The 15,734-nt window shown below is 38.7% G+C and overlaps 1 protein-coding gene and 1 pseudogene across 1 annotated transcript; both read right to left on the minus strand.

The window, feature by feature from the left end:
* Positions 1-3,111: 3,111 nt before the first annotated feature.
* On the minus strand, positions 3,112-9,419 carry LOC121996126 (probable 26S proteasome non-ATPase regulatory subunit 3). Its single transcript, XM_042549966.1, has 9 exons — positions 9,216-9,419; positions 9,011-9,100; positions 8,706-8,896; positions 4,974-5,111; positions 4,749-4,885; positions 4,515-4,569; positions 4,324-4,434; positions 3,905-4,144; positions 3,112-3,830 (listed from the first exon to the last, which is right to left on the minus strand). The coding sequence occupies exons 2-9, from the start codon at positions 9,090-9,092 to the stop codon at positions 3,318-3,320; spliced, it is 1,467 nt and encodes a 488-aa protein (XP_042405900.1). The 5' UTR covers positions 9,093-9,100; positions 9,216-9,419; the 3' UTR covers positions 3,112-3,317.
* Positions 9,420-11,010: 1,591 nt separating this feature from the next.
* LOC121999021 lies at positions 11,011-11,156 on the minus strand (annotated as a pseudogene).
* Between the last annotated feature and the right edge of the window lie 4,578 nt (positions 11,157-15,734).

Genomic DNA, 15,734 nt, shown 5'->3' on the forward strand with positions numbered 1-15,734 from the left:
GCCATTCCGGGGCACGAGATGAGCCACGAAGGGGAGACTTCGACAATCCCTTGTGTTGTGCGTATCCGTCCGGTGGATGGAGCAGAACATCGGGGTCCATTTCTTCTTTGGCTTGGGCCGGGCGGCAGCTACCTTTTGCACATGGGACCTGGCGTGGGGGGATCGGATTGCTTCGGCCCTTGGTCCTCTGGGTGGCTGATGAGCGGTGTGCTGTTTCCGCTCGGCAGGAGGAGCCCGCTCGGTTGGAGTTTCTTTTTTCCTAGCCGCTTGCGCTTCTTCCACATTGATGTATTCGTTAGCCCGATGTAGCATGTGATCATAATCTCGGGGCGGCTTTCGGATGAGTGATCGGAAAAAATCCCCGTCCACTAGGCCTTGTGTGAAAGCATTCATCATGGTTTCCGAAGTGGCCGTTGGAATGTCCATCGCCACTTTGTTGAACCGTTGGGTGTAAGCTCGGAGCGATTCACGAGCTTCTTGCTTGATGGCGAACAGGCTCACGCTCGTTTTCTGGTAGCGTCGACTGCTCGCAAAATGGTGGAGGAAGGCCGTTCGGAAATCCTTGAAGCTCGTGATGGATCCGTCCGGCAGCCTCCGAAACCACCGTTGAGCCGACCCAGAGAGGGTGGTGAGGAAAACCCGACACTTCACCCCATCTATGTATTGATGCAGGGTTGCCGTGTTATCAAACTTACCCAGATGATCATCTGGGTCGGTTGTCCCATTATACTCGCCGATCGTCGGAGGCACGTAGTGCTTCGGCAGGGGATCTCGTAGAATAGCCTCTGAAAATTGGCGATTAATCCTCTCGGGCGATCGGCCCGCCGGGGCTTTCCTTTTCATCTCGCTAGGCATTTCGTCCAAGAAGATCCCGATCTCTATGAGCGTGCGGCCGAGTGCGAATATGGCTCGATGAAATGCAACGGTGGCGCGGTGCTTCCGCCGACCGAGCGACGTTGCTTGTTGCTCCTACTACCGTGGCCTTTTTGCTCCACACTAGGTGGCCCTTATCTCGACCCGCGAGTTCCTCCGCCGAAAGCGCCACCGTGTGTGTCGCCGGCTGCCCATTGTTCCCGTTCGGATGCGGAGCGTTCCCACGATGCAAATTGATCCCGTCCGACTCAACGGACGCTGGGCACGAGGCGCTCTCCGATTGCTGACGTGGATCTTCGACTGGAGGCACGAAGCTCCGGCGAACCTGCACAGAAGTCGGGCCGGGAAGGGGTTCCCGACGGCGACCCTCCGACGCTCAAGTCAGGCAAGCAAGTGGTGGAAAAAGTAGCTCCAAAGGTGTCTCACACGTACCTCCGGCGAAGTATGAGGCTCGTTATATAGAACGGTGGAAGGGTCCCTGTGCGTCCACCGAAGCACATGCATGTCCGCAGCCCATACTTCGGTATGTGTCTGTCAGAAAGCTTACCTGACACTGCTACAGTCTAATCACGTCTTCGATGGGACAACAGAACACCTCGTTGTCAGACTTGGAGTATGGCCTAGCCATAAGACTTGACGGCTGTCAGAAGATGTTCCTGTCCCTATTTACCCACCACCGGCCAGGACGTCCGTCCGGCCGGTTGGACGAAGAGCGTCGTCCGGGCGGTCCTCATTCCCTGAGCCGGCCGGGCGGCGCGCCCCTCACGTCCTGCCTTCTCTTAGGCCTTCCGCTCGGCTCTTAGCCATTGTTTAAACTGAGCGTCGGAACCCCGACCCTAATCAGGGCACCTTTTACTATCAGATGTTAATTGGTCGGCTGATAGGCCTACCATTTCCTCATGAGTCCGATCGACTCGGCCTTCTCCGACGGGCCCCCCTGGCCCTTTGACCTCCACGTGGCGTGGACCCCTCGTAATGGGGTCCCCTGCCTTGACCACCGGATCAATATATATATATATATATATATATATATATATATGAACAATAGTCGAATGGAAAAAAAAAAATATTAGTATACAAGATATCTTATCTTTTAATGAATATAAAGATGATATCCAATCCCGAATGACTATAAGGATAGAGGACATATAATCTAATTCAAAATAAATCTATTGTCATCCCTAATCTATAGCATATTCTTCGCTTAATAGTGTTAATATCTATCATGTGATGAAATGATCTACCAGGTGTGTGGATACATACATATAATACATTCTATTAACATATTTTTAAAACTAACTAGTGATTATACACACATGTTCCGTGTATAATATAATATATGAATACATGTAAATTTTATAAAATAAACATTTTTTTGTCAAGTAATTAAACAAAATTATTCAATTATGATTTATTCTCAAGTGTTGCCCTTACGTTTATAAGGGACTCTAATTGATAAAAAAAATAATTTAATTCTTTATATCATATATTAAACTACTAAGAACAAATACTATACTTAAGTTTAGTCAAAAGGCCGCTCATAAATTGGGTAACCCCTAGATCAATGCAATAGTGCAATGTTGCTATAATAGACTCCCTCTTATAAAAAAATAATTTAATATCATCTTAGCAAAAAAACCTAGAAAAGTATGTTTTTTAACTTTGCTGACCCAAAGTATTTATAGAAATTTCTCTGCGCACAGCGCTATCAATCTTAAGTTGTGGGATTAAAGAGAATGAGAAAAAATTACTGATGAGAAAAATTCTAAATAATATACTGCAGTTAAATTTCGAACTTTAGATTCCTGATTAATTAATGAAAAAAATCAATAATATATTATAATTGAGTTTCAAACTCTAAACCCAGATTGATTAATGAGAAATTTTTTCAATACCACAACTCTATATGCCTCATTAATTAATCAATTTTTTTTTAATAATATACCATAATTAAATCTTAGAATTCTAAATTAAAAGTTATTAATAAATTTTAAAATTTTTTCACTCATCAATCCCTAATTGATGTATTTATAAAAATTATTAATAAATTTTGAAATTATTTTCAGAATGAAAAAAAAGGAAAAAAAATATTAATATAATTTAATTTTAAACCTCACTAAATTAATTGAGAGTATTCTTAATAAAATAATAAAATAATAATAAGGATAAATCTTCTGCCAAAATCAAAGTTATATGCCATAAACATCATCGCCAAACAACCACCTGATTAAAAAGATGTTCAAATCAAATGCAATGAACAGATAAACTAAAAGGGTAATCCATCACACAGCCATTTCAGTTAAATGAAACATCTCTGGATGGAACAAAACATGAATCGAGCATTTTGACAATTTGAGAAGAATAAATAAAGCACATTCTTATCCATTACTGCCATTTCAAGAACAGAAAAGTCTCGTATAGCATCTGAATTATTTTTGACTTGATTAGAAATCATCATCATCTTCCTCCGCTATGTGCTTAGCAAGCTCCTGCTCTTGCTGCTGTCTCTCCCGTCTCTTCTCTTCACTTTCCATCTCCTTGTTGGAGTTCAGCGGGAACCTAAGGGCTCTCACAGCTTCATTGTGCATGTTGAGGCAGAAGGCAATCCTGGAATTGAATGCAATCTGGGGTTCAATGGTGGAGTAGACATCTCCAGTTTCCTTGGATACCATCCATCCATCAGCATGATCTATGGTTGCATCTATTGCCCCATCTCTAATAGCTTTGGCAACAATGCTCTCGGCGTCAGCCACAGGATTAGCAGAGTCCAATCTCAGCTTTCTAGCTACATCAGCAAGGGAAATCCGAGAGTATGAAATGCTAAGATTGCGTAATCCAGTCCGTATAACATTGTGGCGTAATCTGACAATTAGATTGTGAGTCTTGTCTGAACTGAAAGTCCCAGAAAATTTCTCAGCGACTGTTCTAAATAACTCCAGATCTCCAATCCTGACAGCCTGAAACGCATAGTTGTTAATATATGATTGGAATATAGCTATGTTCTTCAATCTTCAGTGATCAAATAACTCACATTAGTAAGCTCAAAATATGGAGACAATGCCTTTTTCATGCCTTTCTGCATAAAAACAGTTCTATCAGGGATCTCACCAAGCAGTAATCGGACAATAATAGCCCACTTGCTGCACTGGATTCGAAAACCACGAGCAGAGACTGGAGCTTTCCGAGCAGCTTGCAGGAGGCTCTCTTTAGCATCTGTATACTCCAACTGAATTGTTCGTATTTTTCCAAGGTAGAACAGATAACGACAGAACTGCAGAATAGAGAAAAGAAAGTAGACAAATTACTCTTCTGCTCCTAGACCATTTATCTTGTGACACAACAAAACTAGCCATCTGGATGCCTTCTGATAATTAGAAAAAAAAAAAAACTACAAAGCCAAAAAATGTAATTTCACCACTTCCAATTACAGGATAAGTTTAATAGATTTGCCTGTTGATTTGAGTGTGCCTCAAAACGTGGTGCTTTTGACCTCAACTTCTCTGCCTGGTCGTACAAATTGTAATGGAGATAATTGCGAAGTAGAAGATTCAGAAGGGTTTCCTGCACCCAGCCATAATGATTACCTAGCTTTCATAAAGAGTACTTAATGAAAAAGCCTTTCTATTTGAGAACCAACAAACCTGACCCAGCTCATCTCGTCGCAAGGTTGTCATTCTATGCAAGGCAAGAAGGGTCCTGATGGGATGAACAATGTTATATTAACCATATGCTACAAGTTCCAACAATATTGTGAAGCAACGTGACATTGGTTCTGACAGGTTTGTATTAACCATCAGCAAGAGACATTAGTTCTGACAAGAAAGAAAACAAATGACATTGTTGCTCTGTAAGATCATATAAGTTGGTTCACACACCCACGAATTTCAGCAAGGCTATTGGTGAGCTCATAAGTGAATGAGTAATAGAGGTACAGGCGTGAAGCTAAAACATCCACAGTTCTTCGATTCATGTTCCTTAGTTGAGCAATGCTGGCAGAAGAACATGCTTTAGCCTAGTGTACAAGGGATGTTAAAAAATAAGACAATTTAAGATCAGGTTTAACAAGCAAATGAACAAGAATACGTATATGATAAGCATGCCTCATCATATCTCTTTTGGTCAATAAGAAATAAGAGAACTAGCAAGTAACAGTAAATTTCTATCTCTGGTATAGAATGCTTGGCAGAAGTTTGGATTGATGAAGCAGTTGTGTCCACCTCCATGTCACTCTCATTTTCCTGTAAGCGAGAAAGAAAAACCTAAATTAGTCAACTAATATATTCAAAAATACATTAGCAACCACCTTCTGCACTTCAGGACTTGGAGGTAGATTTCATACAAAAGCACATTTATCTAAAAAAGAGCTTCTACAAGAGAGAGAGAGATCACTGACCCATAACCCAGTTTCGTCATATCAATGTTGGAAGCAAACACAAGTTTATCTAATGTAAACCTTCATTTCTTCAAAGTTGGAATAACTATAGTACACTGCAACTTGGAGGTGGTTAATCCTAAACCTATTTATCTAATGCAAACCTTCATTTCTTCAAAGTTGAATCAATTAAAGTAGTTCACTGCAACTTGAAGGGTGGTTAACCTATTTAGGTGACCATCAATAACATAAAAACACAGGAATTCAATGACGACATCCGTGTTGAGAAGGCAGCGTCTGATGTGCAAACAATGCCATTCTAGAGGAAGTGGAGTGACAATTCTGTAGACTGACGAAGGTAGGCATTGGGTCCTAGGATCGTGTCAAGGTAATCCAAATGAACAAAAACAAATCAATTGTCAATGTCACAACATTGTGGAAAGTAGAAAATGCAACATTGATTGTGCATAGTCATAAGGAACACCGTTGTTATTGACATCGCTTGTGGATCTGTTGTTACTACTGAATCATTGACATACAATCAAGAAACTCAATGCTCAATTATGAGTGACAAAGGGTTGCAGCGGACTCAATGCTCAATTATGAGTGGCAAAGGGTTGCAGCAGACAATCTCCCTAACTTGCTAGGTAGTTATATCCAGCATAGTTGATCTTAGATCTGTGCTTCAATAAAGTGATAACTTTGGCTCATTAGTGAGGCAGCAGACCCAAGGATGTTTTTAGCATCACTAACATATGGAGAATACTAGCCTTATAATTGTACAACAATGATTTTTGGAAGATGTTAAACTTTTCTTCTCCCTGTTTCATTTCTAGTATATAAATACAAGTTATAAATCAAGACCCATGACTCCTGTAACTAAACAATATTCAATACCAGCAACTAAAAATTCATACTGATATTACATGGGCAGAATTTGGCACATGTCGCACTATTAATAGTGATTAGAAATTTAAGCAACTTCTGCTAGACATGGGTTTGGCACATATCACAGACTAACTATCCTCATATATAGCATCCTGATTGCATCAGATCCTGGTTGCGTTAGACTCTAATAACTAGCAAAACACTGTCACGATTCCTTGTGCATAAATCTTAGAGATGGCTTTTCATAAACTCACCAAGGGGATGAATCCATGTGGACAACCCTCAAGTAGTTGGAATATATTGCCAGTTGTCATTTTTCATACAATGCATCATTATCACCTCTAGTAAGCCAAAGAGAACACTTAATCTTTGAATAGCAAGACAACGATGGATGACTAATTATATAAACATTTTACATCAGTCTTTACATGAACATTCAAACACCATGGCAAGCTCGACCATGAATTGAGATTGAGAGGCAAGGTATAATTTGAAAATAGGGAGGGTGTGAAAAGTTTGTTTCATAACCTATTTAACAAGTATCTAATGCCTATAAATATTAAACTCTTACAGCTGGAAAAGTGTTTAATTATGTGAAACAAGATAAATGTGAAGTCAGTGACAGTTACGTAGAAATGGAAGCTGTTTAACTTAGCATGTCAACTAGAACTTAAGAACTCTTTTTATTCAATCAACAAATGCTCAATGCCAAAGGTGTTGTTGATAAACAAGGCGCATATGCTTGCCTGTGATGTCATGCAGCAGTTCTGAAAAGACAAAAGCGGCAACTCATCGTACTATAAAATACACAAGCTATCTAGTATCTCACTGTGATGTCATGCAGCGGTTCTGAAAAGACAAAAGCGGCTACTCATCGCACTATAAGGGGGCGTTTGGTTCTCTCCTAGGAATCGGAATGGGAATGGGTATCATAGTATTATGGAATGGGAATGGATATGAGCTTGGGTATCATTCTTAAAAATGATGTTTGGTTAGTTAAATATTTTCAATCGGAATGAACCTAAATTTCCTTTTTTACCCTTACAGGAAAATAAGAGAAAAAATTAGATGGGAGAGAAAGTTGAATGTGAGAGAAACATATAATGAGAGAAAATGATGAGAGAGAAAGTGTGATGAGAGAGAAAGTGTGTTGGGAAAAAATGAAGAGAGAGAAAGTATGATCAGAGAAAATGAGGAGAGAGTGCATGAGAGGAGAGATTGAGAAGAGAAAAAGTATGATGAGAGAGAAAAAGTGATGGGAAAAAATGAAGAGAGAGGAAGTATTATGAGAGAAAATGAAAGAGTGAGGAGAGAGAAAGTGGGTTGAGAGAGAAAGAGTGATGGAAAAAAGTAAAGAGAGAGAAAGTATGATGAGAGAAAATGAGAGACTGAGGAGAGAGAAAATATGCTGAGAGAGAAAGTGATGGAAAAAAATGAAGAGAGAGAAAGTATGATGAGAGAAAATGAGAGACTGAGGAGAGAGAAAATATGCTGAGAGAAAGAGTGATAGAAAAAATGAAGAGAGAGAAAGTATTATGAGAGAAAATGAAAAAGTGAGGAGAGAGAAAGTATGATGAGAGAGAAAGAATGATGGAGAAAAATGAAGAGAGAGAAAGTGTGATGAGAGAAAATGCGAGACAGAAAATATGACGAGAGAGAAAGTGTGCTTAGAGAAAAAATGTGATTAGAGAAAATAAAGAGTGTGATGAGAGAGAATAAAGAGAGAGAAAGTGTGATGAGAGAAAATGAAGAGAAAGAGTATGCTGAGAGAGATTGAGGAGAGAGAAAGTATGATGAGAGAGAAAGTACGATGAGAGAAAAAATATGATGAAAAAATAAGTAGAAAATGTATAATGGGAGAGAAAGTGTGATAGAAGATAATGAAGAGAGAGAAAACAAGGAGAGAGACTGAGAGAGTATATGATGGGAGAGAATATAGAGAGAGAATGAGGAGAGAGAAAGTATCTTGAGAGAGAAAATGTGATGATAAAATAAGGAGAGAGAAAATATGATGAGAGAGAGTGTGTCAAATTAAAAAAAAAATGAACAAATATACTAAGGGTATTTTTGTCTAAAACTTAATTCACAATCCTATTCCATCAAAACCCAAGGGAGGGGGTGGGTTTCATCCATACCCAAATTTTTGGATTTCATTCCAAAATCTTAATTCCATTCCCATTAACCAAACACAAGGTTTGGGAATGAATCCATTCCCTCATTCCCAAACCCATAAACCAAACGCCACCTAAATCTTTGGAGTTACATAGAGAGTAAAAAAAAGGCATAAAAGAAAAGAAGTCAGTTCTACATCTAATTAGAAATTAGCATAAACAAAGCCGAAGAAAACAAAAAAAGATATATAGATCGACAAAACAAATGCAAATCAATGGATAGTACAGATTTCCGCACCCAATGCATCTTTACAGCAGCAATATTTAAACTAAACGAAATACATACATACAACACCTGAACTGACTTTTTTCAACTAATCAATAGCACAAGAATCATTAGTCATTGCAAAATCCTAACCTAACGACAGAAACAAAGGAAAGGACCATGCTACAATTCATACCTTCGGGAGAAACGATGAGAGCTTAGCAAAAGCTTCTGACCCCGGGGTAAGGACATGACCAAGAAAAGCAGAAACCACCGGCGCCTTCAGCTTCCGGCGGAGCATCATCGTAAGCCGTACCGCCCGCACGACGCGCCGCACCTCTTTGGCCTGCGCGCCTGTCTCAATTAGCGCAGCGATCTCCTTCAAATCTGAATCCATAGAGCACAAGCAAATCATACCACATTCCAACAAATCAAGAAAAGAATAATAAACTTCAGAGATCCAAATAAAAATTTCTGCTTTGCAGAGGTTAGCATTCGCACGTTGAAGAGTGGAGGGAACGGCGGCGGATGCAACAGAGTTAGACGACGTCTGGACCTCCTTCATCTCGACATCCGCAGTCATCTTTCCTTCTACTTGCCGGGGAAAAAACGAAATCAGGAAGGAAAAAAAGAACAGATCAGAGATTAGCGAGGGTAAAGAAAGGACAGTCGGAGAAAAGAGATGCAGAATAGATCAAAAACTCACCGAGAAAAGGAGGATGGGGCGGAGCAGACAACGTTTAGGTTAGCCTGAGCCTTTGCTTTCTTCCCAGGTAACTCTCCCCGCCGGCTGCAGCCCCTCTGTGCCCATATTTACGATCTTCAAATGTGCGACGTCCGGAGGAAGAGTGAACCGGGAAGCGGTCGAGTATGACTCCGTTCTGGTCTGATCGGATTTGACAATTACCCGCCAGCTGAGCGATCCCTAATCAATATAGTTTGGAAAGATTCATAGATTTCATAGAAATTAAATGGTGGAATACCCAATTATAATCTAAATCATCTTATAATTAACATGCTATTATATCAGCAGATTGCCTGAAACTCACTGTTTGCAAATTCAACTCTCCTTAGTCCCTAGTTTGAAAAAAAATATTCCATAAAAAATTCCAACTCCGTGTAGGCAAACTTTTCTAACTCCAACCCTCTGATATACATTGATTTATTTAATTATTTTCATATTTAGTATAAAAAACTTAAAATAAGATATAAGTATATTGGATTAATTTTGATGTGATTAACCGAGTCAAGTTAAGTCTTATTGTATTTGATCCTTATGTCTAAGAAATCGAGCGAAAGACGCAGCAGACAAGAATGACAACACGGGAAGGGAGTCAACGGGCTCAGTACATCTGAGGGACGAAAAGTTACGGAAGAATACATCGGTGGACGAGAAGGACATCGTGATGTTCCAGAGACGAGAAATCGGGAAGGAAGCCTACTTGAGGAGAAGGTTGGAGTTGAGTTCGGTTGAATTTCACTCCGGATGACCGAAACATCACCCAAGCAAGCGTGATCAAAAAAGATCAACTCAACAGTTGATCTTGAAGATATAAGGCGCCTCCCTTGTGATTGAGGGCACCTCGGATGCAGCTGAGAGCACCTATGGTGTTGTAGAAGGTGACTCGAATAGAAAGGCACGAAGATGCCTCAAGTAAGCTCGCAGGCGCCTCAAGCAGAGGTGCGAAGGCGCCTCCAATGGCATTTAAGGTGCCTCCAACTAGTCAATAACGATTAGACTACCATTGGGGTTTGGATAAAGTTCTATCCTTATTGGAAGTGCTCTGGAGCCTCTTGGAGGTGCCTCCAACAAACAGTAACATTTCTCCAGAAGCTATATAAAATCCATGGAACTAAGAATTCAACAACTTCTGTAGTAGTTATAACCAAGTAATCTCTTGTATCTTTTACTTATTTCTTTAAGTTGTTATTTCTTTTAATGCTAATTGTTTATGCATAACTAACTTATATCTTTGCTAAGTTCAAGCAAAAGGAAATTCTAATTACTCATAAATTTAATATCATTTAATTAGAATCTAATATATTTGCTATCAATTGGATAACTTCGATCAATAGGGAATCGATCGATAATCGATTGGTTTATCATGAGAGAACAGAAGCCCTCCTTATTATATTATAGATACAAAAAGTTCAAAATGAAGTATAATTCTTTTTAAATTCAGCACAATTTAACTAAATCGAGTATATTTTCTATTTAATTAAACACGACTCTTTTTCTACCAACCAATCGATTGACTTAGGTTGAATCAATTGGAAGCCTAAGTCAATTGATTGGTATGAGCTTCTAATCAATTGGGAGTTTAAATACATTAAATTTAGGAGGAATTATACCTCATTTTTTATTTTTTTTAACCGGTAAATAAGTATGCATTAGGGAGAATATATTTGCACCCTTATGTTATATATATATATATATATATATATATATATATATATATATATATATATATATATATATATATATATATAAATTGGGACTTGGTAAGAGTGACACTTGAGAACTTAAGTATCAAGCTATTGTAATGAACTCTCCATTATAAAAAATTAATTTATTTTTTATATTAGATATTAAACTAATAAGAACATATATTACACTTGATCTTAGCCAAAATACCAAGAAAGATATACTTTCTAATGTCACCAATCCGAGGTATGTATAGAAGCTTCTTCACTCTCAGTGTTGTCAATACTAAGATGTGGGATTAAAGAGAACTATGATAGTATATATTTTATATATATAAAAAAAAGATATTAATGTAATTTCATTTTAGACTTCACTAAAATTAGTTAATAGATTATTTTATATATATATATATCCAATCCAGAGTTGCGGTGCGTGAAGTTTTTCCCTCTAGTAAAAAGTTGATATATCCTAATGGTCGATGGAAAATTTTCATAGAGCCAGATCGATCATCCAAGGATTAATCGATTTGAAGAGTTGAATATTTGATGTCAACCTAAAAAATAAAATATAATTAAAAACCTATATTTTTCCAAACAGATTATCACAATTGGTATTTACATATGATGTTACTGTAATGAGTAATGTGATTTTGATATATGTGAAATATATTAGGGATCATCTAACCTTATACAAAAAGACTACTGTGTTAGATGAAGGGTGATTTACTTCCCTTTTAAATTGTATGGGATAGTTTGGAAGGAGTCTCGGGGTGAGAATCATCATGTTTACGGTAATAAAAGGGTATATTTTAAAAATAAATAAATAGTGAACGCCTGGGATTTTATCATTTGTTTAAAAATAAAATAATTTCCTCCTTTCTTTTCTTTGACCATAAATGGAGAGTGTTTTATATCAGAACATGAAAATTGAAAAGTTGATGAAATTGATCTTGACTTTTCCGTACATAGGAAATAAGTATTTTCTGTACATAGGAAATAAGTATTTCGAAAGAAAAAATTTACGTGATGAAGAATATTTTTTACATCAAATATATCATTATTTGAATGTTATTGTAGTAATTATAATAGAGTCGCAAAAGACAATAGTCCTCAATGCCTTTATCTTGGGATGATCAATCTAATTTTATGGAAGTTTTTTCATTAACCACCATAGTAAATCGAGGAAGTGTGCATGATGATTTGACTCTTAGACCTTATGATGGTAACACCATCATGCACTAGCTAATTGTCCATCCCAAAGATAGTATAGTAATTATAATATAAAAAAATAATTAACCAATGTCAAGTAACATCATACCTAGAGTGACTGACACGACCCCACAGAAGTTTCCCACCAACAAGCTGGATAAATCAAGGAAGTGCATATAAAAGCTCATCCTAATAGCCAATATTCTCAAGTCCACTACCCATTAAGGAGAAAAATATTCAATAGAACTTTAGATATATGATCTATCATTGGAAGGCTTGACCATGACACTCTGCCTCTAGGGCTATAGTAATTATAATATATGGTAGTAAAAGGTGGAATCCATTATCCTAACGGCCCCACACGGTCGGGCCCATGACCATCTGTGAGTAGGTAAATCAGAAAGTTGTAGTTCGCCAATGTGGGGAAGAGTTGTTTTTTCCTCGGCTTTACCGAGATTCAAACACGCACTAGCTAGTCATATGGTAACAATTTTGCCTCGCACTAACCAACTCAATCCTACCCCCGCGTCTATAGTAATTATAATATAGTTGGTAAAACACGACTGCGCTTGCCCAACACTTCATACACTAGCCACTAGATCATCCCAAGGGGAATATAGTAATTATAATATATATAAAAAATAATTAACCAAGTTGGGTAACGTCGAGCCTAGGGTGATTGACCCGGTCCCATGGAAGTTTCTACTGACCACCAGGATAAATCAGAAAGCATTAACGGTGGGTAGCCCAGAAGCCCAACATCCCTTAGTTGCAAGTCTCGTTTGGAAGAAAAGTCCCTTTAAATATGCATAGCTAGAAATTGAACTGTAGGTGCCTGAAGACAAATGAGTGCCCTTACTGTTGCATCATAGCCCTGGGGGCTATAGTAATTATAATATACGTGGCAAAAGATGATTCGCTTGCCCTCAGCGGCTCTGCCAATCCGTCTCTAGGTCAACACGGAGGAGATAAATCATGGGTGACTAGAAGACATGCTCGGATGTGTTAAGTTTCGACCCCAATACCTCATATGACAACACTCCATGACTCAAGCATTGTCCCACCCCGAGGGGACTATAGTAATTATAAAATAAAAAATGATAAACCCAGTTATCTTCATTGACTAGCCCTGGTGGTGACTGACCCGGTCTCACAAAATGTTTCCATCAGCCACCAGGGTAAATTGGGAAGCACTCGCGATAAGCGGCCAAGAAGTCCAGCATTCTTTAGTTGCATGCCTCATTTGGAGAAGAATTGACAAGCAAAGATAATCAAGATTTAGAATGCTAAGTGAGAATGTTTGAGAAAATTGTGGGAAAAGAAATTAAAATTTATGATGGAATAAAAATGACAATATCCTTCATTTCCATGCACACATATGCTATTGTGACTTTGAAAAGAAGCAAAGTAAGTTCTAGAGTATAATTTGATATGAGTGCATGCCACATAAGAGAAAATAATGAGATATAGACTTAAAGTGGACCTCACTAGGCAGTATTCATGCAAACAAGCTCAATCGATCAATATAGAATCCATCATTATATTAACCAATGTCATGTAAGAAGAGCATCCAATTATGTCACATGACCTAAAATTGATGATCAAATTTAAGAAACTTTTACCATCTTAAAAGTATTACTAGACAAATTCATGGAGAATTTTATTAAAAATGACATGCTATGTACTAAACAAAATGTAAAGTATGAAAGTAAAATGCAAAATGCAAAGTATGAAACTAAAGAAATGCATAAAAAGAATTTATTAACAAAGCATAAATTAAAAAGCAAAAGAAAGCTAAACTGGAACCAACTCTCCTTAAATTCCGGTGGTCGAAGAAGATTTAGCAACAAAATCCACACCGGTAGAGGTGTAATTGTGGTTCCACTAAAGTTCTTTTTAGTCTTCATTTTTCCTATCAAAGCTTTTTCTGGAGGACGGAGGCGGTTCAGTTTAAGCATCCACTCCGGGAGCTTGTATTCTCCTACAACATCATTAAAAGACAAGACATCTCATACACATGTGGGATAAAAAAAAAATAGGAGAATATTAGTGTGGGTAGAAAAATTATCAAGAAATGAATCACACCTAATGAAATCAATGAACGGTACCTCTATAAAATTTTCTGAAAAAAATACAAAAAATACTCACCTTGTCATCTTGAGAGGTACTTGGAGTGGTGATTGTTACCTCCTCTTCATCATGTGAATGCTCAAGTTCTGGTTCAAGTGATGGTTCAGGTAGCTGTACAACTTCATGTAGTGATTCTTGGGTGCTTGGCTCCATAGCACAAGTCCCTACATTTACATCTTCAATTCTTAGTGATTCTTGAGGTAATGCTTCCAGTAAGCAATCCCTACACTTAAATCATCTTCAAAAACAATATCAGTAGGATCATAAATTTGCATAATTACATCATTATCACAAAAAATACTAGAAAAATCATGTGAAGTAATGGAAGTAGGGTCAGGCTTGACAGAATCGCTACTTTCCATCTCTCCACTGAAATTTCATGCTTGCAGTTGATTGATGGATGATGCAATTTGATTTAACTGAATCTGTATGCTCTGTATCCTTGAAAATTGTTGCTCTTGATGTTCACTCATTTGTTGCATAATCTCTCTGAGTTTCCATGTTGATTCATCTATTTGAGGATCATTTTGTTGAAAAGAATGTGGTATAAACTATCCTGAAACTTCTTGGAACTCATATGAACTCTGGTAGACTAGATATGGCTCAATAAATGGTCCTTGTGCATTTTCATACCTGAAACATGAATTATCCACCCAATTAGCATTAAAACCATTATGAAATGATTCATACTATAAAATACCGAAAAATAAAGAATAATAATAAGGAAAATTTTCGGAATTTTTAGAAATTTTTCGGAGCTCGTACGGATGAGTTAACGGGGATAAAAACGGGGTCCGGAAAAGCCTGTTTAGGTTACCCTATTTTAAAGAGGAAAAGTTTTATTTCTCCTTTTCTTTTATTCCTTTTTCTTTTCCTCTTATTCCCGTGCCCTAACCCATGCGACGCTGTCCCCTTTCGTACGCGACAGTTCTCCCTCTCCTCTGCCGTTGTCTCGTCGTCGCAGAGATCTCAGTCTACCGCCGGCCTCTCCTTCTCTTCCTCTCCCGAGCGCCGGCCGCCGACAAGTATCCCGTGCCCTAACTTTCCTCCGGCCTCCCCTGTGCTCTAGCGCCGACACCGATCCAGGGCCCCGCCGGTCGAGCCACCTTTCCGATCCATTCTTCATCGCGCCGCCGCTGTTGAACCTCCTGATTCCCCTCTGCTTGGCGTTAGCAGCCGTTCTCTTCATCTCTGCCCAAGTGTCGTCGGCCACAGAACCCCAGCGCCGCCACAGCAGAGGAGTTGGCATCGCAGCCACCTAGGGCCGGCCATCACCCTCTTCCCTTCCTCTCTGCCCTAGCTGTCTCCACACGATCGTCTGATTTCCTTTGTCTCTGCGTGCCACTGCCGGTCCATCGCCAGTGTTCCTGTGCCATGGCAGTGATCCTCAAGGTAAAGTAGGGATAAGAAGTTTATGGATTCAAGGATCTTGTTTGATTTAGGTTTGTTGGTTGATCTGTGA

This window comes from Zingiber officinale, chromosome 6A (assembly GCF_018446385.1).
Source record: "Zingiber officinale cultivar Zhangliang chromosome 6A, Zo_v1.1, whole genome shotgun sequence".
Classification (NCBI taxonomy): Eukaryota; Viridiplantae; Streptophyta; class Magnoliopsida; order Zingiberales; family Zingiberaceae; genus Zingiber; species Zingiber officinale.

Excerpts from the sequence above, each read along its gene's own strand:
- LOC121996126 (XM_042549966.1), bottom strand. The coding sequence starts at position 9,092 with ATGACTGCGGATGTCGAGATGAAGGAGGTCCAGACGTCGTCTAACTCT. Across the intron at positions 5,112-8,705 it reads TCTCATCGTTTCTCCCGAAG|GAAAATGAGAGTGACATGGA; the intron begins GTATGAATTGTA and ends TCTCGCTTACAG. Across the intron at positions 4,145-4,323 it reads AGGCACACTCAAATCAACAG|TTCTGTCGTTATCTGTTCTA; the intron begins GCAAATCTATTA and ends TCTATTCTGCAG.